The sequence below is a fragment of the Coregonus lavaretus genome (genome assembly GCF_964263955.1).
Source record: "Coregonus lavaretus genome assembly, contig: HAP1_SCAFFOLD_398, whole genome shotgun sequence".
Lineage (NCBI taxonomy): Eukaryota > Metazoa > Chordata > Actinopteri > Salmoniformes > Salmonidae > Coregonus > Coregonus lavaretus.
In genome coordinates, this window is record NW_028156549.1 from 35,951 (window position 1) to 62,500 (window position 26,550).

The 26,550-nt window shown below is 44.0% G+C and overlaps 1 protein-coding gene across 1 annotated transcript in view; it reads right to left on the reverse strand.

The window, feature by feature from the left end:
• Positions 1-318: 318 nt before the first annotated feature.
• The window catches only part of LOC311126218 (insulin receptor-like), a 56,194-nt gene continuing 29,962 nt past the window's right edge, over positions 319-26,550 (reverse strand). The window contains exons 5-23 of the mRNA XM_084200230.1: positions 23,209-23,348; positions 22,940-23,084; positions 22,371-22,585; positions 21,876-22,002; positions 21,458-21,573; positions 20,661-20,792; positions 18,301-18,468; positions 10,126-10,324; positions 8,439-8,731; positions 7,843-7,982; positions 7,032-7,191; positions 6,724-6,826; positions 6,039-6,106; positions 5,572-5,801; positions 5,261-5,371; positions 4,784-4,946; positions 3,399-3,528; positions 1,878-2,012; positions 319-1,679 (exon numbers count right to left, since the gene is read on the reverse strand). Coding sequence (XP_084056356.1) covers positions 1,286-1,679; positions 1,878-2,012; positions 3,399-3,528; positions 4,784-4,946; positions 5,261-5,371; positions 5,572-5,801; positions 6,039-6,106; positions 6,724-6,826; positions 7,032-7,191; positions 7,843-7,982; positions 8,439-8,731; positions 10,126-10,324; positions 18,301-18,468; positions 20,661-20,792; positions 21,458-21,573; positions 21,876-22,002; positions 22,371-22,585; positions 22,940-23,084; positions 23,209-23,348 — 3,169 coding nt within the window. The 3' untranslated portion in view covers positions 319-1,285. The remainder of the gene's footprint in view (positions 1,680-1,877; positions 2,013-3,398; positions 3,529-4,783; positions 4,947-5,260; positions 5,372-5,571; positions 5,802-6,038; positions 6,107-6,723; positions 6,827-7,031; positions 7,192-7,842; positions 7,983-8,438; positions 8,732-10,125; positions 10,325-18,300; positions 18,469-20,660; positions 20,793-21,457; positions 21,574-21,875; positions 22,003-22,370; positions 22,586-22,939; positions 23,085-23,208; positions 23,349-26,550) is intronic.

Below are 26,550 nucleotides of genomic sequence, written 5' to 3' on the forward strand. Positions count from 1 at the left end.
TATCAAGTACTTGTTCTCCCCACTGTATATTGACAATGTGTAAAGACCGACCTATTAGATGAATTGTACACATATGACATAGTAAACAACAAAGTAAACTGTAACAGAAGCATGTGGATAGAGAAAGAGCGTGGTCATGTTGCACCGTGCTGCATTATTTATCTAGAGCAGACAGTTTGATTTGAACGGGCCAAGCCAACGTCCTCCTCTTACTGTGCATCTGATACAGAGAGAGAGAAAATACCAAATGCTGCTGGTTTATCACAAGTCCAAATGATTATTAGTATGAGTTCTGGATTAGAAAAAAATAACATAAGAGACAAACATGTAAAAACTTTATTTCTACAGACTGGAAATACCTCATGAAAGAGAACATATGTCAACCACTATGTACAAAAAAAATATCAATAATATATATTTATATTTTCTATACCTATTAAAATATATCAAAAGAAGCAGCTATTTGTCTTCTGAGGAACTCGTTTCTTTTCTCAATGTTTTCTGAAACAGTTTTTTAAATATCCTTCAGCTGTAAATGAAACGTAAATAAATTAAAAATATATAACCAAAAAAATCGTAATTATTTCTGTGAGATGCTGGAATACTGCAGAGTGTGAGGAGAAAGACGACAACAAGCTTCTCCAGTGGATCGATAAAGTTTGTTTGAAGATTTAAAGAAGGATTTGACACATTCATCCATCCAAAAGTTAGTTCTCAAATCTCAGATAGTCTGTCGTTCGTTGACGACTTGAGAGTACAAAGATACAGAGACACAGCTCTATTATGCAGGCTATAGCCAGAGATAGAAGAGAAGGGCACTTTTACACTGAGCGACCCAGGTGGACCTCCATGGTCCAGGGAGACCCAGGGACCCAGTGAGGGCTGACCTGCCCAGGGAGAGCTCCTCGGCCTGGGCAAGGGACAGTCTGGAGAGTCCTGGGGTTAGCAGCTTTCTGGTTGTCCCACAGTTAGATTCACAGTTGTTTCCCCCAAACCACCTCCCATATGTGGAACATTGGCAATATATTTTTTAAGGATCGAGGACTAGAAAGAAGCAGTGGGGGGACATTAACATACATACCGTAGTGTATTGGATGTGGCATCTTGACAAGAAAGCATTAACGTCCTGAGGTATGTCTGTACACTTGGAGCCTCTGAGTGATAAAAGTGATCATCTATATAAAATGAAAAAACAAAACAAAAATATATTTATATCTATGCATCTGTGTGAGGGAAAAGGTTGGGCATAAGGGAGGTAGGGATACGATATCCATATAATGTTCTGTTAGGAGGGACTAGACCGAGGCAGGGCTAGTATCCGTCCATTAGTCTTTCCCCCGTTCATGTGTGTGTACGGGATGTGTTCCTCATAGCTGTTTTGCCTCAACCCCAGTGACGAACCCGCTTCGTCCCTCTCCGAGCTGTGGTCTCCCCTCTGAGAGTACGAGGAACTGTGGTCCCCTCTCTGGGAGTAGGAGGACGGGTCCAGGGGAATGCTCTCCATGTTGTCCATGTCTAGGTCAAAGTCCTCCTGCTCCTGAGGCTTGTTTTCCTGGCTGTAGTAGAAGGAGACCTCCTGGAAGGACTGGTGAAGGTCCTCGTGGAGCATTTCAATGATCTCCCGGAAGCTGGGACGCAGCTTGGGGTTGTACTGCCAGCACATCGACATCAGGTCGTGTCTGAATAGGAGGAGAGAGGAGCTGCTGTTACATGAAATAGTTAAGAGCTGATGTTTATTGTCGTTTAAACATGATTTCATCAATATCACACACAAAAGTGTAATCCATGTTCCATACAGTTCCCTTCAATTATGATTAATCTTGTTATGACCAGTCACAGCTGGACATAGATATGTACAGTACGGAGGTGAGACTTACAGCCGGTCAGCACAGTTGTCTGGTCGGTCCAGATATCCTCCGTCCATGACGAACTTCAGGACCTGCTCATTGGACAGGCCCTGGTACGGCTGCTCCGCTAGGGTACTGACCTCCCACAGCACCACACCAAATGACCTGGGAGAGACACACACGAAAACATAGGAGAGAGACAAAATCTGTGGTAGGTAGGGAGAAAATCTTGAGAGGAACCAGATTCTGTCCTTCTGGACCAGGGATGGGCAACTCCAGTCTTTGGGGCCCTGATTGGTGTCAAACGTTTGTCCCAGCCCCAGCTAACACACCCGACTCCAATAATCAACTAATCATGATATTCAGTTTAGAATGCAATTAGTTTAATCAGCTGTGTTCGCTAGGGACACGACGGTGGTAGGCCTGATCACCGACGACAATGAGACAGCCTATAGGGAGGATGTCAGTGACCTGGCAGTGTGGTGCCAGGACAACAACCTCTCCCTCAACGTCAGCAAGTAGTGATGAGCGATTTATTACTCTTTGAGGTCAGTTCGGTTTCATTATTACAAAAATAATCACGGTTTTCAATTTAGGTTTAAATACATTTTTTTGTACATTAAATGCACTATGTGGGTTGAATGCTGTAACACAGAATAAAACAAGTAATAAAAGTCCCATGGTCGTGACTATTAATACTTAATACTTATTAACCATTATTTATTACGTTTACATTTTACATTTTAGTCAGTTAGCAGACACTCTTATCCAGAGCGACTTACAGTTAGTGAGTGCATAAATTTTTATTTTTTTCATACTAACGTTACTTAAAAAAAATATTTGTTTTATTTGATTACTATTACTATTATTTAATTCCATGTCAACTCATACAGTATAGAGCTGCTGCTTATGCTGTCTGACAAAATCACTATTTTAGTAGTTTTTCAAAGTAATTAAGGCATTATTTTATGACTGCTGAATACCAACTTTCAATCACTTAGATCAGGGTTTCCCAAACCCGGGCCCCCCTCCCCGGGTGCACATTTTAGTTTTTCTGCCCTAGCGTTACACAGCTGATTCAAATAACCAAGTCATTATCAAGCTTTGATTATTTGAATCAGCTGTGTAGTGCTAGGGTAAAAACCAAAATGTGCACCCAGGGGGGGCCCCGGGACCGAGTTCAGGCTCGCGAAGCAGCTGCATTCTATCCCTCTCGATCGCATGTTCTCTCTTCTCTCAGTCTCCGTGTCTTGCTCCGCACAGACCGAACAAGTTTAAACGGGCGCGCAATGGATTATGGTCATTGTAGTTAATTACCAAGTTTACCATTTATTCCTCGTGTTTTAATATATATTTCCCTCTGCATTGTTGTGAAAAACAGACCGGTTGTTTACAAAGCATGTGACAAATAACATTTGAATGGGGAAAAACAGTGACACCACTTCGGCCCCTGAGGACTGGAGTTGCCCATCCCTGCTTTGGACAGTCGGCAAGCATTCACACACAGAAAGACAGACAGACAGACACACAAACACAGTCAAGTGTCCTCACCAGCAGTCTGAGTTTGCGGTGAACACTCCGTCCTTCAGAGACTCAGGAGCCATCCAGCGGACAGGAAGCAGACCCTTCCCTCCCGTCCTGTAGTAGTCTGTCTCGTAGATGTCTCTGGTCATACCAAAGTCTGAGGAATGGGGGCAATTAGAACACAACCCACAGATCTGTTATGACCCTATCAACAACATTCAAATGATATTCTTTGACTTGGTTTTAACTAAATGAACATACTAAACGCTTAATAAGGGTGTAGCTTACTGATTAATGTATAGCCCACAGAAACAGTACAACTGAATATGTTCAACTCCACTTCTTTGAAAGTATTAGATTGTGTCTGTGAGGTGGTGAGTTGCCATACCTCCTATCTTGACATTCAAGTACTGTCGGCCGTGTGTGTGTGTGTGTATATTAGAGCTGGGAGATATGGACAAAAAGTAATAACGCGATAAATGTAACTATTTTGCTCGATAACGATAAATACTACAATACATTTTGTTTTTAATGGACAGTTACTTTACATTAGCGGCAGGGCTCTATACATTTTTTCCCCCAAGTGCCAAGTAAGACAACAGATGGTAGCCTATGATTAACAAAGTAAGCTATTTCATCTAACATATCCATGGAATGAATGATTGATATTTTGAGGTGCAACCTGTCAAAATAGGATCCAGAATGATCATATTTCTTTTTTGGGTGCTTCCGAGATGAATTTGCTGACATCTTTGTGGCCTAGGCTATTCACCACCTGAGAAAGTGGGAACTCAAAACACTTAGATTGCTAACTCTAAATATTTATTTTTTTACTGGATAGCCTTGTAGGCTAATTGATTAATCTATTAGTAATTGTAATGTCCTACAAAAACTTTCCAGCACTAGGCATAGGCTACTTGATATAGGCCTATTCACCGCAAGTGGAGCGCTCCACTCGGCTCCACAACAAAACCCATACTACATACCCTACTTCGGTTGTAAAGTGGTGCCATGAACTCAATATATATAAATTATATAATCACGGAAAGCTGTGAATCTCCTCTCTGTAACTAGAACAACAGTAGTTGCTTTGAAAACGGTCTTTTTCCCGCAATTGCATTTTGAGCAACGGTCATATTCTCAGAATGCATCTCTCCCTCCTCCGTGCGCACAGTGGGGAGAGGGAGTGAGACTGGCTCGCTCACACAGCTGCCAAAAGCGAAACAGGCAGATACTTTCATAACAGGAACAAACATAATGCATAGGCGATTACTGTTGACCAGATAATGGTTTTAGAACAATCTACAGGAACGTTGTGTAGCAAAACCACAGAAATACTTCAGTAAGAGGAAGGCAATAGAGATCATTTTCGGTTTATCATCCCAACTCTAGCGTATATATGTGTTCTCTACCTCCTATCTTAACAGTGAAGTCCTGCGCCACCATGCAGTTCCTAGCAGCCAGGTCTCTGTGGACAAACTTCTTGGCGTTGAGGTAGGCCATGCCATCTGCTATCTCTGCTGCCATCTGAATCATCTCCCTCAGGGTGGGGGGCGGGCGCCCTGTAGGGTTATTCTGTAAAAAGAAACAATCAGAAATGTATTAATACTAGGGCTATTCTACAAAACATGGGGGTCACAATCATTCTAGGTGTACGTCCTAAATGGCACCCTATTCCCTATATAGTGCACTACTTTTGACAAGGGCCTATAAAACTCAGGTCAAAAGTAGTGCACTATATAGGGAATCGGGTGCAATTTAGGACGTGCACCTAGTCTCGCTCTGGCCAGTGGAGCAGAGTCAGTCAGCCAGCCAGAGACAGTGCAAGACTAGTCTGGTTTCCAATGAGACACAAGGGGGCAGTAGTGTGTTTGTGTGTGTGTGTGTACCTCAGAGTCAGGGCGGAGGCAGCGCAGGTAGCTCTTCAGGTCACCGTGTGTCATCAGCTCCATGACAACCAGAATGGGCTGGCCCTTAGAGACCACACCCATCAAACGCACCTGAGAGGGAAACATTTTGTTTACCTTAATTGCTTTGATTCTTGCACTGCGGCAGCTACCAACACCTACTTTTTCAAGAAAATTCTACTTTTGATAATCATGGTATGTGGTGGTCTCACCTTCCTTATTACAAGCTGCTAAATGACAAAAATGTAAACGTAAGGTGGCATCCCCTTCTATAACCTCTGTAGGTCACTTACCACATGGTGGCAGGTGAAGCCCTTCATGACGGAGGCCTCGTTGAGGAACTCGATCCTCTCTCTCAGACTGGCCGACTCGTTGACCGTCTTCACTGCCACCCGTGTCTCCGGCTCGCCCTTCACGATGTCCTTGGCGATGCCCTCGTAGACCATGCCGAACGAGCCCTGACCCAGCTCACGCAGGATGTTGATCTTATCTCTGCCCACCTCCCAGTCGTCGGGCTCGTACACTGCAGATTACAACACACATTACTAGACACAAACGATCAAGTATTGTACATTCTACATCTCCGATTGGCATAGACATCCACCGTAATGCTAATGTTGTGCCAGCTAGTATGTGTCAGTGATTGTCCATTTACATGGTATACTAGTTGAACATCAAAATCCAGTCAACTATGCTTTTACACAGGTGTATTCACAAAGGTCAGCTGAGAATAAAGAATATTATTATGATGTGTCCTTACTGTCAGCAGCACTGAGGTACTCTGGGTTGCAGGAGATGTAGAGAGGTCCAGAGGGGCCCTGGGTTTGCCTTGAGGGAACACAAGGAGGTAGGGTTAATAATATATCATGATTATACACTGAGTGCACAAAACATGACAGACTGACCAGGTGAAAGCTATGAGCCCTTATTGATGTCACTTGTTAAATCCTCTTCAATCAATGTAGATGAAGGGGACACAGGTTAAGGATTTTTAAGCTTCGAGACAATTGAGTCAAGGATTGTGTGTGTGTGCCATTCAGAGGATGAATGGGCAAGACAAAAGTTTAAAGTGTCTTTGAACAGAGTATGGTAGTAGGTGCCAGAGCGCACCGGTTTGAGTGTTTCAAGAACTGCAATGCTGCTGGGTTTTTCAAGCTCAACAGTTTCCCGTGTGTATCAAGAATGGCCCACCACCCAAAGGACATCCAGCCAACTTGAATGAAATCAAATGGAAATTTAGACCACTATTAGTTGTGTCATGTGTTAGTGCTGGGCTGGAACAAAAGCCTATAAATACTACTGGTGTAGTCCTACTAATCAGGAGAGAAGCCGTGTAATACTACGTACCTTTTCTTGAACAACTGAGACTACACACCAGGCCGATTCTTTCATAGACAGTTGGGTTGGCTGTAGTAAGATAGATGTGTAGAAGGCATAATACTTACTTCTTCTTGAACATGACGAATCCTCCTGCTACCACCAGTATCAGCAGAACGATAAAAATGACTGGACCAATGATAATCTTCACCATGTTGGATGGATCCACCCCTAAAAACACATCGCCATGGAAAAGGTCAGTTATGGTCACATACAATTATTTTCTTAACTTTACTGTGCCTCGGTGTGCTCTAATGTTTAGGAGATTTAGGCCAGGTTAATGGTACTGCTAATGTAAATACAAGTATATACAAATGATATTTGATTGATTCACTGATTGGCCAAGCGGTCTGTGGTGTGTGTGTGCATCGCTTACGCAGGTCTTCTACGTAGAACTGTGTGGGGTCAGTCCAGGAGCCGTTTCCTGCCAGCGAGGTGGCTCGGATCCTCACGGTATAATTCCCAGGATGCACCACTCTCAGCTTGCAGCCCTCCGACTGCTGGTACATCTTCCTGGACACACAGTGGTGCAGCTCCTAGAACGAACACACACACACATTTAATTTTCATTTATTTATCTGTGTTTTAGGAGGAGAGGAGTTGGAGGGGACAGGAGAAGGGTTGAATAAGCCACTTAGATATAGAAATAAAATGTGAAGTATTGATTGAGAAGAGGAAACGATTAACAGGACATGCGTAATAACAGACTTAGGAAAAGATTGAAAACAACACACAGAGCTAATAGAAAAGAATGTCTATGTGAATCAGCTGTGTTTTGAAATCATTGCATATGAGCCAATAATAAAACAAATGACCTGATTTTAGAAAAACATGTTTGTGTAATAACTATTATTCGACAACCACCGGAGTGATTATGTTGTTTTCAACATCAGCGACATCAGCTATGACTATGGCCTGTGCAATGTTTCCATGGTAACTAAAACACAGCGCTGATGCAACATCAGACCTTTATTACTTTTCCATTAACGGTCCTATTCACTAAATGAGAGCAGAGAGACTGTGGTACTGTTCAATCTATCTATATTATATTAAGTGAGGCTGTGGGACACATCCAATGTTCAGTATTTGTCTGTTTGTGTGTGTTCCTGTGTGTGTGCATGCGTGTGCACGTGTGTGCGTGTTTATGCTTGAGTACCTGTGTGTGTGACGTGTCTGAGAGCTCTCACCTCTGTGTCTCCCAGTCTCTTATAGTTGACTTCATACAGGATGATCATGCCGTTGGGGGCTTTAGGCTCCAGCCACTTGATATGAACTGTGTACTCAGTCACGTCGTAGCTGATGGGCCCCACTATGTCATCTGCTTTGTCTGTTGACAGGATACACAAGGTGTTATAATGGCCTCATTACTCTATCCCACTACTACAAACATCTCAGGTCTAGAAACACTGTGCAAAAATAGACAAGAAATGATCATGTTAAACTGGCTTATTACTTCTTACAGTGGTTTCTTAAAGGTATAGTTTGGGATTTTGGCAATGAGGCCCTTTATCTATTCCCCAGAGTCAGATGAACTTGTGGCTACCATATTTATGCTAGCAGATACCCATGGTCTTCCAGTCATCGCGCTAACGCTAGTTAGCATTGGCTTGCGAAACTACATCAAATGTCCTTCATACTGGACACAGAGACATCAAAATGGCATCCACGAGTTCACCTAACTCTGGGAAAGTAGATAAAGGGCCTCATTACCAAAATCCCCAAAGTATCCCTTTAAGTAGTGGGTGTGTGTATGGGTAGTGTACTAGCATGTAGATAGCCCCACCCTCAGGCATGGTGCGAGCTGAGACGAAGGCTGCCATACTGCAGCGTGAGGGGTCTGTGGGGTGGTTGCAGGCCAGCACGTCAATCTGGTACGAGGTAAAGTGTCGGAGGCCGGAGATGACCGTAGACTCCTTGGAAAACACTGTCAGCTGGATCTTACTGCTCTCCACACCATTACCATCTTCGTCGTCTGGGCCGCGGGTGGCGAAACCTTCGGGCAGGGTGGCGGGCGTCGTCACGACTGACGGCTGCGTTTGATTGGCTACGCCCATGGCGGAGCGGCGCTGTCTTGGTCTGGGAGGGAATGAGGGATAATCAATTCATTAATCAAATCAATCATTTATTTTATTATAACAGCTATTTGCTAAATATATCACACCATTATGTTGAGGTTACTGCTACTGGGTAGATTGCTGGGTCGTATTCATAAGGCACCAAACGAAATGGGGCTTCAATAAGCCTTGAAGAAAAAAACAGGCTTGCGTCCCAAAAGTCTCTCCTTCCTCCTGAAGTGTGCACTCTTTCACTACTCCCCATACATTTCAAAGCATGCCCCCCGGTGTAGACATGGGCTAGAAAGAGTTTCCATGTCAGTCACTTCCTTTCAAATCCATGAAGACTTCGGGAGAAAGTAGAGATTATTGGGACGCAACCCAGCCCTGTGTTGTCAGAGTTGGGTGATGTGTGCTGCTGGGGAAACAGTATGAAGATTCAGCGTGTCTGACAACAGGACAGGAAGGGATATCAAATTATGAATGACGACAGTTTACCTAAAACACATAATGAATGTGTGTGTGTACATGATGTGTGTGTACATGTTATGTATGTTGGTTCTTTTGTACCCTGATTACACAATTCTGATTACTCTGTCGTAGCCGGCCGCGACCGGGAGACCCATGGGGCGGCGTGCAATTGGCCCAGCGTCGCCCAGGGTAGGGTAGGGGAGGGAATGGCCGGCAGGGGATGTAGCTCAGTTGATAGAGCATGGCGTTTGCAACGTCAGGGTTGTGGGTTCGATTCCCACAGGGGGTATGAAAAAAAATAATGTATGCACTAACTGTAAGTCGCTCTGGATAAGAGCGTCTGCTAAATGACTAAAAAATAAATTATAATAATAAAAAAAAATAAAAAATTAACAAATTAACAAATGTCCTAATTTAGACAATAAAGACTGACTGATTGATATCAATTGATTGATCAAATGGATTATATAAAGCCCTTTTTACATCAGCAGTTGTCACAAAGTGCCTATACAGAAACCCAGCCTAAAACCCCAAAGAGAAAGCAATGCAGATGTAGAAGCACAGTGGCTAGGAAAAACTCCCTAGAAAGGCAGGAACCTAGGAAGAAACCTAGAGAGGAACCAGGCTCCAAGGGTGGCCAGTGCTCTTCTGGCTGTGCCAGGTGGAGATTATAAGAGTACATGACCATTAAGGCCAGATCGTTCTTCAAGATGTTCCAACGTTCATAGATGACCAGCAGGGTCAAATAATAATCACAGTGGTTATAGAGGGTGCAACAGGTCAGCACCTCAGGAGTAGATGTCAGTTGGCTTTTCATAGCCGAGCATTCAGAGGTCGAGACAGCAGGTGCGGTAGAGATGGAGAGAAATAGAGAGAGAAGTTTGTCCTTAATTGATTGACTGATTAACTGACTGACTGATTGACTGAGGTAGATGTCATACGTACTTGGGCTCAAAGACCTCGTTGTGGATGTAGTTCTCGAAGGTCTTGCGGTACTCTGAGTCCTCTGCCTCCTTCTTCAACTGTTTGTCTGTTTTGGGACAGGCACAGCAGCGGCCACCCTGACCCTCGTCCTCAGTCTGGTTCCACTTGGCCTCCTCATCACTGTCCACTTGGGTGGGCACCCGCGATGGCAGCTTCATACCTGGAGGGAGACAGGGAGAGACAGAGTCAGAGGCAAAGATGGACAGAGACACAGAGACAGAGGTACAGAGAAAGGCAGAGAGACAGGCACACAGAAACAGACAGATATACACACACACTGCCGGGGGAGCCTGTCATTAATTGTCTTTACAGACTAGTGTTGTCTAGACTCTTGAATGTTTGGGTGAGTGAGTGGGAGTAGAGGAGAAGAAGTTAAAGTAGAGCATGTGTGTGTGCCATAGAGTGAGTGGCTGCCACTTATTAGGAGAAGGCCAAATCAGGTAAATAACTATTCCATCCACCTGAATCACAGAACTTCACAGTCTCTCACACACTGTTCCGGACTGGGGTGATCCCGAGGGGCTTGCCCCTCTGTGATTTTTTTTTTGCAGAACAAGCTCTATTTTGGTGGCCTCTGGTACATTCTAATGCCTTGATTCCATCCGAAATACACAGCTAAATTATTGAATACTTTAACAACTTTACCTCCCAGATTGGTAAAAATTAGTTGTGTTATTGAGTAGAAAGATGTGACTTAACAATTAAAATGACTGAAAATGTATGAATTCAGCGTGTTAGTTGTTTTGGATATTGTTTTGGATATCGTAGGCCAGTGGTATTCAAAAAAATTAAAGAGTACAGATTATTGAATGTGACAATATACAAATGTTATTGAGAAAGATAATTTGAATTTTTAAATTTTATTGGGTAAATGTATGTATTGGTTCTCTTAATTTTGATAGGAAAGATGAACATGTAAATAATTGAAGGTTATTTGTTGATGTGAAAATCTTAATTTACAAATTTTAAGGCGGTGTCATTAGATTTGGGAATTTCTGGCAAAAAAAATGGGGTCCTCAGAAATTCTGGTGAAAATAATGGGGTCCCCGCTGAAAAAGCTTGAACGGCACTGGTCTAAGCCTTAGTGATGCGCGGGGTTGAATCATAACCCGCAGTCATGAGTCAATTCATATCTACAGGGAGGGAAAAAAGTATTTGATCCCCTGCTGATTCTGTACGTTTGCCCACTGACAAAGAAATGATCAGTCTATCATTTTAATGGTATGTTTATTTGAACAGTGAGAGACAGAATACCAACAAAAAAATCCAGAAAAACGCATATCAAAAATGTTATGAATTGATTTGCATTTTAATGAGGGAAATAAGTATTTGACCCCCTCTCAATCAGAAAGATTTCTGGCTCCCAGGTGTCTTTTATACAGGTAACGAGCTGAGATTAGGAGCACACTCTTAAAGGGAGTGCTCCTAATCTCAGTTTGTTACCTGTATAAAATACACCTGTCCACAGAAGCAATCAATCAATCAGATTTCAAACTCTCCACCATGGCCAAGACCAAAGAGCTCTCCAAGGATGTCAGGGACAAGATTGTAGACCTACACAAGGCTGGAATGGGCTACAAGACCATCGCCAAGCAGCTTGGTGAGAAGGTGACAACAGTTGGTGCGATTATTCGCAAATGGAGAAACACAAAAGAACAGTCAATCTCCCTCGGCCTGGGGCTCCATGCAAGATTTCACCTCGTGGAGTTGCAATGATGAGAACGGTGAGGAATCAGCCCAGAACTACACGGGAGGATCTTGTCAATGATCTCAAGGCAGCTGGGACCATAGTCACCAAGAAAACAATTGGTAACACACTACGCTGTGAAGGACTGAAATCCTGCAGCGCCCGCAAGGTCCCCCTGCTCAAGAAAGCACATATACAGGCCCGTCTGAAGTTTGCCAATGAACATTTGAATGATTCAGAGGAGAACTGGGTGAAAGTGTTGTGGTCAGATGAGACCAAAATTGAGCTCTTTGGCATCAACTCAACTCGCCGTGTTTGGAGGAGGAGGAATGCTGCCTATGATCCCCAAGAACACCATCCCCACCGGCAAACATGGAGGTGGAAACATTATGCTTTGGGGGTGTTTTTCTGCTAAGGGGACAGGACAACTTCACCGCATCAAGCCAGGGCATTGAAAATGGGTCGTGGATGGGTATTCCAGCACGACAATGACCCAAAACACACGGCCAAGGCAACAAAGGAGTGGCTCAAGAAGAAGCACATTAAGGTCCTGGAGTGGCCTAGCCAGTCTCCAGACCTTAATCCTATAGAAAATCTGTGGAGGGAGCTGAAGGTTCGAATTTGCCAAACGTCAGCCTCGAAACCTTAATGACTTGGAGAAGATCTGCAAAGAGGAGTGGGACAAAATCCCTCCTGAGATGTGTGCAAACCTGGTGGCCAACTACGAGAAACGTCTGACCTCTGTGATTGCCAACAAGGGTTTTGCCACCAAGTACTAAGTCATGTTTTGCAGAGGGGTCAAATACTTATTTCCCTCATTAAAATGCAAATACATTTATAACATTATTTACATGCGTTTTTTTCTGGATTTTGTTGTTGTTATTCTGTCTCTCCCTGTTCAAATAAACCTACCATTACAATTATAGACTGATCATTTCTTTGTCAGTGGGCAAACGTACAAAATCAGCAGGGGATCAAATACTTTTTTCCCCTCACTGTATAGGCTACATGGAGTTTTTTATTTCATAATTTTTATCTGCCGTTAGTGCGTAGCCTAAGCCTAAGCTTCAGGGCCTAACTGTACCGTGACAAATACATGCCAATTGCCAAGTGCTTTTGGGAATTCGGGCAGAAAAAGTAACGTTGATCCATTGAGGCAAAAAGGACAATGTCGGAGTTTAATTCAATAAGAGAAAAGCTGTGAAATGGACAGTTAAACATAAATAGAAGGGAGGGCCAGAACAGTAGTATAATGTTTCGGAAAGATTTGGTGTAGTGGTAGAGGATGATAGCAGGCTATGTGTGATGATTATGAGAGACGCTATACAAATTTGTCAGTCACAAGACGGGGACTTCAAAATGGCACCTCAAGGGAACCATACTATTCAATGAGCTCAATGGTTCTAATGATGAACTTAGCCTTAAGATGCTTTTGGGAAACCGGGCCCTGATGGGTTAAATGGAATAGTAGCCTAAGTGAAATCTGGACACTGACTGTAGGTCTATGACCTCTCACATAGCCTAATATAATATTAACTGAATTGAGCACTTCTTGCAGTAAAATGATTTTGAATCGGGAACAAGAGTGGAGAAATATGATTGATTTCATTCAGCATCTTAAGAGAATGAATGCGTGGTTAGGGTCCGTCTGTTAAGGTGGTGGTGCTATCTTAATCAGCATCATAAAAGTTTATACTATTTCAACCACATAAAATATGCATTCAAGCCTAAATGAAATCTTATAAAAAACACATTGTATTGTTTTAACAGCTTTTAATTTCCTTAAAACCGGTCAAACTGATGTAATTTGAACATTTTGCACGGAAAATCTTTCCAGTTTCTTTGGGGTTATGCATTGTCTACCCGGTCCCTAAACGTCTTTGCTGCAGGAGAGAAGAATAGATAAAAGAGGAAAGAGGAAAGAAACTTTACCGATGTCAACTATTCTGGTGAGCAAAGGTTTATTTAGTCTTCTAGGGCAACAAGTAATGACAGAAGAGAAACTAATAATAGACAAGTTGACCAACAAATAGCCTATCAAAATCGTTCCGTCATATCCGACCGTACAGAGCATTTTCTAATTTTGCGGGTTAGGTGTGGGCCTCAGGTTTTCACTTTATCACATATAGTCGGGCGGTTGCGGATGGGTTATTAGATGTGGGGAACAAACAGCTGACCCATGCATCACTACTAGGTCTAAATGATCATGACTATTTTCTAAGTAAGAACCTTTAACATTAAAATGTCTTCTCTAGAGTTTAAAGTCATATTTATGATATGAATTGCCACAATGATGTTTGTTCTTCAAATTGTGTATTTTATTGGCTCTGCTGCTGTGGACACTTAGGGTAAGGAAACCAATGTGTCATTTTGTAATTTGGGTGAACTATCCCTTTAACAGTTTGGCCTGTCAATCAATCACTGTGGTTGGGGTTGTCAGGGGAGGGGGCAGGATGTTTGAGAGTCACAGAGTGGGTAGGGTTTCAGACCTGTCAATCAATCTCTGTGGGTGGTACTTTGATGGAAGGCGGTAGATTAGTAATATACAGCGCATTTGGAAAGTATTCAGACCCCTTGACTTTTTCCAAATTTTGTTACATTGCAGCCTTATTCTAAAACGGATTAAATACATTTTTTACTCATCAATCTACACACAATACCCCATAATGACAACGCGAAAATAGGTTTATAGGGGGCCTCCCTAGTGGCACAGTGGTCTAAGGCACTGCATCGCAGTGCTAGCTGTGCCACTGGAGATCCTGGTTTGAGTCCAGGCTCTGTCACAGCCGGCCACAGCCGGTCACAACTGGGAGACCCATGGGGAGGCGCACAATTGGTCCAGCGTCAGTGCACGCTGACATGGTCGCCAGGTGTACAGTGTTTCCTCCACGACACATTGGTGCGGCTGGCTTCCGGGTTAAGCAGGCATTGTGTCAAGAAGCAGTGCGGCTCGGTTGTGTTTCAGAGGACGCACGACCTTCTCCTCTACCGTGTTCGTATGGGCGTTGCAGCGATTGGACAAGACTGTAACTACCACAAAATTGGGGAGAAAAAGGGGTAAAAAGGGTATTAAAATTAAAAAATTGAGCTCAGGTGCATCCTGTTTCCATTGATCGTCCTTGAGATGTTTCTACAACTTGATTGGAGTCCACCTGTGGTAAATTCAATTGATTGGACATGATTTGGAAAGGCACACACCTGTCCCACATTTGACAGAGCATGTCAGAGCAAAAACCAAGCCATGAGGTCGAAGGAATTGTCCGTAGAGCTCAGAGACAGGATTGTGTCAAGGCACAGATCTGGGGAAGGGTACCAAAAAATGTCTGCAGCATTGAAGGTCCACAAGAACACAGTGGCGTCCATCATTCTTAAATGGAACAAGTTTAGAACCACCAAGACTCTTCCTAGAGCTGGCTGCCCGGCCAAACTGAGCCTTGGTCAGTGAGGTTACCAACAACCCGATGGTCACTCTGACAGAGCTCCAGAGTTCCTCTGTGGAGATGGGAGAACCTTTCAGAAGGACAACCATCTCTGCAGCACTCCACCGATTACGGTAGAGTGGCCAGACGGAAGCCACTCCTCAGTAAAAGGCACATGACAGCCCTCTTGGAGTTTGCCAAAAGGCACCTCAAGGACTCTCAGACCATGAGAAACAAGATTCTCTGGTGTGATGAAACCAAGATTGAACTCTTTGGCCTGAATGCCAAGCCTCACGTCTGAAGGAAACCTGGCGCCATCCCTACGGTGAAGCATGGTGGTGGCAGCATCTTGCTGTAGGGATGTTTTTCAGGAGCATAGACTGGGTGACTAGTCAGGATTGAGGGAAAGATTAACGGAGCAAAGTACTGAGAGATCCTTGATGTTAACCTGCTCCAGAGATCTCAGGACCTCAGACTGAGGCGAAGGGTCACCTTCCAACAGGACAACGACCCTAAGCACACAGCCAAGACAATGCAGGAGTGGCTTCGGGACAAGTCTCTGAATGTCCTTGAGTGGCCCAGCCAGAGCCCGGACTTGAACCCGATCGAACATCTCTGGGGAGACCTGAAAATAGCTGTGCAGCAACGCTCCCCATCCAACCTGACAGAACTTGAGAGGATCTGTAGAGAAGAATGGGAGAAACTTCCCAAATACAGGTGTGCCAAACTTGTAGCATCATACCCAAGAAGATTCAAGGCTGTAATCACTGCCAAAGGTGCTTCAACAAAGTACTGAGTAAAAGGTCTGAATAATTATGTAAATGTAATATTTCTAAAAACCTGTTTTTGAGTTGTCATTATGGGGTATTGTGTGTAGATTGATGAGGGAAAAAAACTATGTAATCAATTTTAGAATAAGGCTGTAACGTAACAAAATGTGGAAAAAGTAAAGGGGTTGAAAATCCTTTCCGAATGCACTGTAGTCATAAAAACTAGTCTACACTTTCAATTCTTTGGGGGAAAAAACCTAGGAAGAAAGGTTGTGTTCTGTCATGTAAACATGGATTCCCTGTTGAGAAACAATATGTGGAGGAACCCCAGACCCATCACCAGAATGTGCACCCCCACTTTTATACAAAGTCTGGCACCAATTAATAGATCTACAGGTATGATTGAAGAATGAAGCAGGTGTTAAACAAATAGCTTAAATACAAAGAAAGTAGCAGTTGACTACTTAAGTGTCAACGCTTTAATCAAATCAGTAGGCCATATCAATATCTATAATAATATATTTATATTATATTATATATTTATATTATATATTATATTATATATTTATTTTATATTTATATTTTAGTCATTTAGCAGACGCTCTTATCCAGAGCGACTTACATGAGCAATTAGGGTTAAGTGCCTTGCTCAAGGGCACATCGACAGATTTTTCACCTAGTCGGCTCGGGGATTAGAACCAGCGACCTTTCGGTTACTGGCACAACGCTCTTAACCACTAAGCTACCTGCCGCCCATATAGGTATGATGACATTAGCTTTTATAACCTTCAATCCGTTTTCTTTTATCATATTTTGGGCCAGAAGGAGGCTCTCTCCACTACCTATGGTTCCTGCAGTGAGGGTTCAACATATTCATTGAATATCTTCATAATTTATCTGCAGACAATCGCCAAAAAGCAGTAGTAGCCTACCATTACGCACATTAGGGAGCCAAATGAACGGCCCTCTCACTGATGCGATCCTCTTCCGATGCTATACCATGGACATTATAACAATAACTATGTGGATTTCAACTCATCGTTACCACATTACATGGGACGTGTAAATTCACTCACATGAGACAATTAAGAAACATCACGCTCTCCCTCCTCCATGAAAATCAATTTGACTGCAGCCAACCACGGCGTACAAAAATAACACAGGTACCGAGAGGCGGGACAGACAGCAGACTGACAAACAAGCAGTTTCCCTGTCATCGCTCGCTTTGTGACAGACAGGCGCCTGTCCTATCAATAGATCACTAGATGATGCATATCGTTCGGGAAAAGACTATACAGACTCTTCTGACTAGCGATTTGAAACTTTTAAATGAAAAGAAGCCTAGTTCATTTATGAAGTAGAAAAAGTAGCCGGCTTACAATGAGTCTGGTATCGGCTATTTAGATGACAGCCGGCGCTTATGGAAAACACTGCCTTTCTGGTAGTCCAATAGAATAGAATAGTCCACTGGAGAAAGACACTCACCTTTCTAGCAGTTGTCAAACTGATGATAATCGCATAACTATCCTGAACAAAAATATAAATGCAACATGTATAGTGTTGGTCCCATGTTTCATGAGCTGAAATAAAAAGTTCCCAGAAATGTTCCACACGCACAAAAAGCATATTTCTCTCAAATTTTGTGCACAAATTTGTTTACATCCCGGTTAGTGAGCATTTCTGCTTTGCCAAACTAATCCATCCACCTGACAGGTGTGCCATATCAAGAAGCTGATTAAACAGCATGACCATTACACAGGTGCACCTTGTGCTGGGGACAATAAAAAGGCCACTAAAATGTGCAGTTTTGTCACACAACACAATGCCACAAATGTCTCAAGTTTTGAGGGAGCATGCAATGGGCATGCTGACTGCAGGAATGTCCACCAGAGCTGTTGCCAGAGAATTTAATGTTAATTTCTCTACCATAAGCCACCTCATACGTTGTTTTAGAGAATAATTTGGCAGTACGTCCAACCGGCCTCACAACCGGAGGCCCATTGGCTACTTTTTATGGTATCTGTGACCAACAGATGCATATCTGTATTCCCGGTCATGTGAAATCCATAGATTAGGGCCTAATGAATTTATTTCAATTGACTGATTTCCTCATATGAACTGTAACTCAGTAAAATTAATGAAATTGTTGCATGTTGCGTTCATATTTTTATTCAGTATATATGATGCCTATGAACCACCTTTCTGACAGAAGTTACATTTGTAGAATACAATAGAACTTAACAGTCTCTCTAAAACACACCTTTCTGACAGTAGTCACACTTGTAGAGTTCGCTGGCCTCAGGCTGCTGCTGACAGTACACCAGGTAGTGAGTGATGTTGCCGTTGGGATCCGTGGGGGGCTTCCACTTCAGGATGATCTGAGAGGACGAGTTAGATGACGAGATGGGGTCCAGGGGCACAGACGGTTCTGGGGGAGAACACAGATACGTACCATAGGGGTTACTAATGTCTATGACAGAGAAACTCAAATCTGGACCTTAAATCCAGTTCCACTGCTGATTTTCATACCTGCCCTCTAATCTGGGACGGATTAAAACTTCGGACATCAAGTGAGTGCAATTAACTACCAGGTAAAAAAAAAAGGTCCAGAACCAGATTTGAATATCCCTGGTCTATGATGTACACAATTCTGTTAGAGCAGGGGTATTCAAATCGGGGCCTTGAGGTCTGCAGCACTGCTGGTATGTATTCATTCTTCCTTGCTAACCATGGAATAATTTTGGACTGTGAGCGTACTCTCTGGTCAATTAACCAATCAACTAACTACTGGGGAGAAATGAGCACTAGAAGTCCTGCGTACGTCAATGCCCGGACATGAATACCCCTTTATTTAGTCAAATAACAATATGATAACGAGCAAAAGGTTCACAGTGTTCGATATGCTTATTTCTAAATAACTATAGTGTTGGTATCAGCAGTGGAAGGGGGAGGGGTACAAAAAAAACAGGGTGAGTGACTGACTGGCAGACAGGACAGAGAGTACCAGGCATCACTGTCAGTACCGGTGTGTGATTACATTCGGTCTGTGAGTGATGATGACAGTGACTGACAGTGTCTGCATGTCTGATGAGGACGCCTACAGGGTACAGGTCAGACCACATTGTCAGACTCTGTTAGAGAACATTAAGTCTAATGACAGATTCTCCTCTCGAGGTATGCGTGTGTGTGAGCGTTTGTGGGGGTGATGAGGTCGTGATACAGGACAGGTGCCTGACAGGCGAGGAGGGTGAAACTAGAAAAACTAGAACACCCTTGAGAACGCACACCTACCCTCCAACCAACCTGCCAATAGTGCTGTGCCAGCCGCTATAACTTTAGAGAACAAAGATCATGTTTAACGACAGCTTCTCCTAGAGGTATGTGGGGGTGATGGAGTCATGACACAAGACAGGATGTGAACCCAGGTTTGGTCCAACCGCCACACAGACAGAGAGACAGAGGTAGCCTGGATGCCAGCCAAACTTGGCAATATAGCAGAAACAGATCCGGGACCAGGCTAGAGACGAGGAGGGTGAAACTGTAACTACAGTAGAACACTGTTTCAACTGCAACTAGAACACCCTTGACATGCCTGCCCGCCTCCCTGCCTCTGATGGTTGTGTGCCAACTGTTGCCTCACACCAGCCTGTGTGGTGCGAGGAGGCGGCATGCCACGCGGCTGCACTGTAATGTGGTTTATCAGGAAGGAAGGAAACAACGCACAACAAGTATAAAGGAAGCCAGTCAGACTCATTTAGACACCGGTCTGTGTTCAACCCTAAACCACAGCCTGCCCTCTGGAGACACACATTGACACAAACACACACACACACACACACACACACACACACACACACACACACACACACACACACACAGGGTGACAGAAGATTCATGACCTCAGCTTGAGTGACTAGTGACTACAGACATTTGGCACGAGAAAGAGACAGACATTTGGCACGAGAAAGAGACAGACATTTGGCACGAGAAAGAGACAGACATTTGGCACGAGAAAGAGACAGACATTTGGCACGAGAAAGAGACAGACATTTGGCACGAGAAAGAGACAGACATTTGGCACGAGAAAGAGACAGACATTTGGCACGAGAAAGAGACAGACATTTGGCACGAGAAAGAGACAATGAGATGGGGAGGTACAGGTAGCACTCCTGTCTCATCATCATCATCTCCTTCCTCTTCCTTGTTCTCGTGCCATTAGCCTTGACACACCTCAGCTAACAGCTGAGGTGAGGCAGAGGACAACAGCCAATCTACCAGCTACTGTAGCTCTTAAACCACTTATCCTAACCAGGGGCAGTCGAATCCCACCCTCGACCCTGGAGAACCTGCTAGCTGATTGATATATTGGATAGTCCACTTACCTGTTAGTCTGATTAAGGGGTTGGGGGAAGGGAAGGAGGGCTTGAGATCATCAGGGAGAATGAGGAATCTTACTCACAGAATTGAATTAAGAACTGTATGGTTGCGTCACAAATGGCACCCTATTCCTTATATAGTGCACTACCTTCGCCCAGGGCCCATAATGGTCAGAAGTAGTGCACTACATAGGAAATAGGGTGTAATTTGAGACGCAGCCTATATCTCAATAAGGGCTCTTACTGGTGGCGTTGGTCCTGACGTAGATGATCTTGCTCTTGGCTCCGAGGACCTGGTGTTCATCAGAGGCAGAGAGCTGGGTCTTGACCATGATGGCGTACTGCGTCCAGGGCTTCAGAGACCTGATCAGGGTACCTGGAAGGAACAATAGTATTGTTATGTGTTGCAGCACGGACACTACTGAGCGCAACACTGGCTGTTCCTTCCTTGCTACTACAGTGACTAGTATGTACCTGTACTGTATGCTGAGAGTTGTCAAATAAATATGAATGGCCAAGCAGCTAAAATCATTTAACCGTATAGTTGTTAAGACAGATTGACAGACAGGTGACACTCATGATGGATTAAAGGTAGACTCAGCGAAATGATGTAGCCACAAGCAGCACCGCAGATAGAGATGAGCGAGATGCAAGACTTTGCTCTCACACAGTAACACACAGTATCTGCGCACGTGCAAGAGTTCACGTCACGCTGTTACAGCATGGTAGCCATGGCACCAAAACAGCGGAGAAGTTGAGCCTCTCACTTCAATGCTCTTGGTTGTTGCAGAAATTGACCCACTATGCTGTTTACTTTCTGCATCTACGTCATATCGCTGAGTCTACCTTTAAATCAACCAAAACGTTTGTTTTGTCCACTTTTATTCATGCACTTTATTCACATTTTGGGGCATCATGTCTTAACAAACATCATATTTCTGCATCCAAGCCTCCATTTTGGATTTCCTCCATGATTTTGTCAGTGTACGGGTATTTATCCTTTCCAATACAGTTGTAAGACAGAAGAGAATGAAACGTTACCTGGCTCCACCTGTGGGTTGCCCTCTGTAGCCCGGGCTGGGGGGTCCAGGTCAACTATTACCCAGTTAGAACCATACGCGTCCTGGCCGTCAAACTCTGTCACGTTGGGGTAGGGCCTGGGAGAGGGGAGAGACGCAGAATAGCATAGATAAGAAATAAGGAGACACACACACGAATGTTCCTGCTCCAAAAAGGTCCTTAGAAAGGAGGAATTGTACTTGGCTCCTGGGAAGACTTGACTACATTGAATGTTCCACGAACTTCTTCAGAAAGGAAGACGTTAAATGGTACTGATCTAATACAGTAAGTTCCTAGGGAAGACTGTTTGTGGCCCATAGTGTACTGGTACAATTAAAACCCCACTTCTCTGGAAACTGCTCATTCCCAAAAGTAACTTGAGTGCTTTGGACATACTTACGCTTCCTTGTAGAAGAGCATGAAGCCCAGCAGGTCTCTGAAGTCAGGAGGCCAGAACGGTTCCCACCTGATCATGATCTTATCATGCGTGGCACGCACCTGAGTGAACCTTAACTCCTGGTTCTCACCTGAGAGTCACATACACACAGACGCATGGTTACTATCACAGGATATGGTCAGTATTACACTGTCCTAAGTCTGTGACACACCACAGACGTGCGTGCACAAGCATGGGGCGGCAGGTAGCCTAGCGGTTAGAACGTCAGGCCAGAAATCAAAAAGGTTGCTGGTTCGAATCCCCGAGCTGACTAGGTGAAACTCTGCTGATGTGCCCTTGAGCAAGGCACTTAAGGCTAATTGCTCCTGTAAGTTGCTCTGGATAAGAACGTCTGCTAAATAACACAAATGTTTTAAAAATGTCAAGTGTGTTTATGTCTGTGCGTGTGTGTGTGTTGGCGTTCATGCGTGTGTGTCCTCAAGACTGTATGGTCCTTACAGGAGGCCTGGTCTCCATTGGTCTTGGATACGATGTCGTTCTTGTGCTGTCTGTCTTTGGTGCCTGTCACCTCCTCCATCTTGCGGATCTCTGACATGCAGAGCTTAATATTGAGTTGAAAGAACATGCGCCCCTGGAGGATGGTCAGGTTGTGTTTGTTCCAGTCCCAGAGCTGACGCAGGTTCTGGTTGTCTAACGCATAGAACGAGTAGCCCCTGGGGAAGAAACAGACACCAGGGTTGGGGTCAATTCCATTTAAATTCCAGTCAAGTCAGAAAGCAAACCAAATTCCAATTCCACATTTTCCTCAGTGAAAAGCATTGAAGATAATTGGAATTGGAATTTCAGTGTACTTTCTGAATTGACTGGAATTGAAATGGAATTGATCCCAACCCTGACAGACACATTATATTTATGTATTTTTAAGGGTATTTTAAGTATTATTGACAGATATAGTTTAGAATATGAGAGGAGGAGGAAGAGGAGGAGTAGAAAGAGAAAGAAGTGAACTGCAGGGCTTGGAAGAAGAAAGAGGTGGAGGAAGAGGACGAGAAGGAAAGTCAACTTACCCATCTATCAGTGTGTCCCCTCTGATGACCCGTAGTTTGCGGAGGAAAGAGAGAGAGACGAGGGCGTAGGAGCGCCGGACGGTCAGATACCCTGTAATCTCCTCCAACTGACCAAGGTTAGCCTCCAGCTCTGCTGCTATGTTATCTACGCACGCACACAATCAAATCCTTATTAACTCAGAAGGAACTTTGGTTACAAGCAGGGGGGTGACATAATGACACACACACACACACACACACACACTGTAGTAAACACTCCCAATACTAACTTCCTCCTCTGAGGTTGATTTCCATGCTGCCGTTGAGCACGGTGCATCCTTTCAGAGCCTGTGCTGCTGTCACAGAGTCCACCATCTTCTGGCCCATACACACCTTAGGACACAGCCCAGCACATGGAGTACAGATTAACCTGCAGGAGGAGATGGAGAGTGCAAACTGATCTATCTGATGATACACACAGATCAGATAATATAGGGATGGGGCAAAGTATCTTCTAGGTAGTTAACGTTCGCTAGCGCTAAATCGGCTGTACCAAAACTCAATTTCTCATGGCTCTCTTTTTTGTTCCTCTGCAGCAGACATACAGTGAGCAATTTGTTCGGAACATCGAATCGCAATACATATAGAACCGTAATACATATCGTATCGGCACAGTATCGTGATAATGTGGTCCTCTGTAGCTCAATTGGTAGAGCATGGCCCTTGTAACGCCAGGGTAGTGGGTTCGATCCCCGGGACCACCCATATGTAAAAATGTATGCACACATGACTGTAAGTCGCTTTGGATAAAAGCGTCTGCTAAATGGCATATTATATTATTATTATTATAACCTCGTACTGGGAGGTCCCTGGCAAATTCCCAGCCCTAGGGTCATACGGTACAAACCCACACAAGTCAGATAATACACACTCTTGGGGTAGACACACTAACACAGACAGTCAGAGAGTTCACACAGTCACTGAGTTCGACTCACAGGAGGTGGGAACCATAATCAGACTCTCACTCGGCGGTACACGCACGCACACACGAGCAGTGTTTGCCCGACAGCTACTCTATAACCTTATACTCACCTCACAATGAATTGAAGGAAGTAGGCATACATCCTTTCATAAGAGCTAAGATGCCCTCATTTACCCCTCAACCTTCCCAGAGAGAGGGAGAGAAGATGAGAGAGAACTATTCTGTAACCTAACAATGGAGTTAAGTACAATCTTTCATAAGCGAGAAGTATGAAATGTGTGACACCCTGATCTAGCCCTTCAAACACAGAGCCAAACCAAACAAATGACGATGTGTCAAGGTAGTTTTTATGGTGACTGGTTTGAGAGGTGAGAGAATGACCTGGTGTAGTGAGTACACAACCGCACCCACACTCACTATGTTATCCCAGAGTGTGTGCTCTCTCTCTCTCTCTCTCTCTCTCTCTCTCTCTCTCTCTCTCTGAAATGGATAAACAAAAAAGTGTCTATATACAGTATGTGCAAATAGTTAAAGTACAAAACAGAAAATAAATAAACGTGGCTTGTATTTACAATACTGTTTGTTCTTCACTGGTTGTCCTTTTCTTGTGGCAACAGGTCACAAATCTTGCTGTCTTCTCTTGAGAGCCAGGTCTCAACCTTTCTCAATAGCAATGCTCACTGAGTCTGTACATAGTCAAAGCTTTCCTTAATGTTGGGTCAGTCACAGTGGTCAGGTAACTCTCTGTTTATGGCCAAATAGCATTCCAGTCTTTTTTTGTTAATTCTTTCCAATGTGTCAAGTAATTATATTGTTTTCTCATGATTTGGTTGGGTCTAATTGTGTTGCTGTCCTGGGGCTCTGTGGGGTCTGTTTGTGTTTGTGAACAGAGCTCCAGGACCAGCTTGCTTAGGGGACTCTTCTCCAGGTTCATCTCGCTGTAGGTGATGGCTTTGTTATGGAAGGTTTGGGAATCGCTTCCTTTTAGGTGCTTGAAGAATTTAACAGCTCTTTTCTGGATTTTGATCATTAGCGGGTATCGGCCTAACCTGATGGCGCTGACGGAGATGGCGGCCTCGCGACGAGCTCTTAGGAAACTTTGCGGTATTTTGTTTTTTTATGTATTATTTTTTACTTTATTAGCTCAGGAAATATTTTGTCAAATGATACAAACCCCCCCAAAATCAATTTTAATTCCAGGTTGTAAGGCAACAAAATAGGAAAAATGCCAAGGGGGGTGAATACTTTCGCAAGCCACTGTATATACTGTATTCTATACTATTCTACGGTATCTTAGTCCATGCAGCTCTAATGTCGCTCGTCCATATACAGTGAGGGAAAAAAGTATTTGATCCCCTGCTGATTTTGTACGTTTGCCCACTGACAAAGACATGATCAGTCTATCATTTTAATGGTAGGTTTATTTGAAAAGTAAGAGACAGAACAACAACAAAAAAAAATTATAAATTGATTTGCATTTTAATGAGGGAAATAAGTATTTGACCCCTCTGTAAAACATGACTTAGTACTTGGTGGCAAAACCCTTGATGGCAATCACAGAGGTCAGACGTTTCTTGCAGTTGGCCACCAGGTTTGCACACTTCTCAGGAGGGATTTTGTACCACTCCTTTTTGCAGATCTTCTCCAAGTCATTAAGGTTTCGAGGCTGACGTTTGGCAACTCGAACCTTCAGCTCCCTCCACAGACTTTCTATGGGATTAAGGTCTGGAGACTGGCTAGGCCACTCCAGGACCTTAATGTGCTTCTTCTTGAGACACTGCTTTGTTGCCTTGGTCGTGTGTTTTGGGTCATTGTCATGCTGGAATACCCATCCACGACCCATTTTCAATGCCCTGGCTGAGGGAAGGAGGTTCATACCCAAGATTTGACGGTACATGGCCCCGTTCATCGTCCCTTTGATGCGGTGAAGTTGTCCTGTCCCCTTAGCAGAAAAACACCCCAAAGCATAATGTTTCCACCTCCATGTTTGATGGTGGGGATGGTGTTCTTGGGGATCATAGGCAGCATTCCTCCTCCTCCAAACACGGCGAGTTGAGTTGATGCCAAAGAGTTCCATTTTGGTCTCATCTGACCACAACACTTTCACCCAGTTCTCCTCTGAATCATTCAGATGTTCATTGGCAAACTTCAGACGCATGTATAAGTGCTTTCTTGAGCAGGGGGACCTTGCGGGCGCTGCAGGATTTCAGTCCTTCACCGCGTAGTGTGTTACCAATTGTTTTCTTGGTGAGTATGGTCCCAGCTGCCTTGAGATCATTGACAAGATCCTCCCGTGTAGTTCTGGGCTGATTCCTCACCGTTCTCATGATCATTGCAACTCCACAAGGTGAGATCTTGCATGGAGCCCCAGGCCGAGGGAGATTTACAGTTATTTTGTGTTTCTTCCATTTGCGAATAATCGCACCAACTGTTGTCACCTTCTCACCAAGCTGCTTGGCGAAGGTCTTGTAGCCCATTCCAGCCTTGTGTAGGTCAACAATCTTGTCCCTGACATCCTTGGAGAGCTCTTTGGTCTTGGCCATGGTGGAGAGTTTGGAATCTGATTGATTGATTGCTTCTGTGGACAGGTGTCTTTTATACAGGTAACAGCTGAGATTAGGAGAACTCCCTTTAAGAGTGTGCTCCTAAT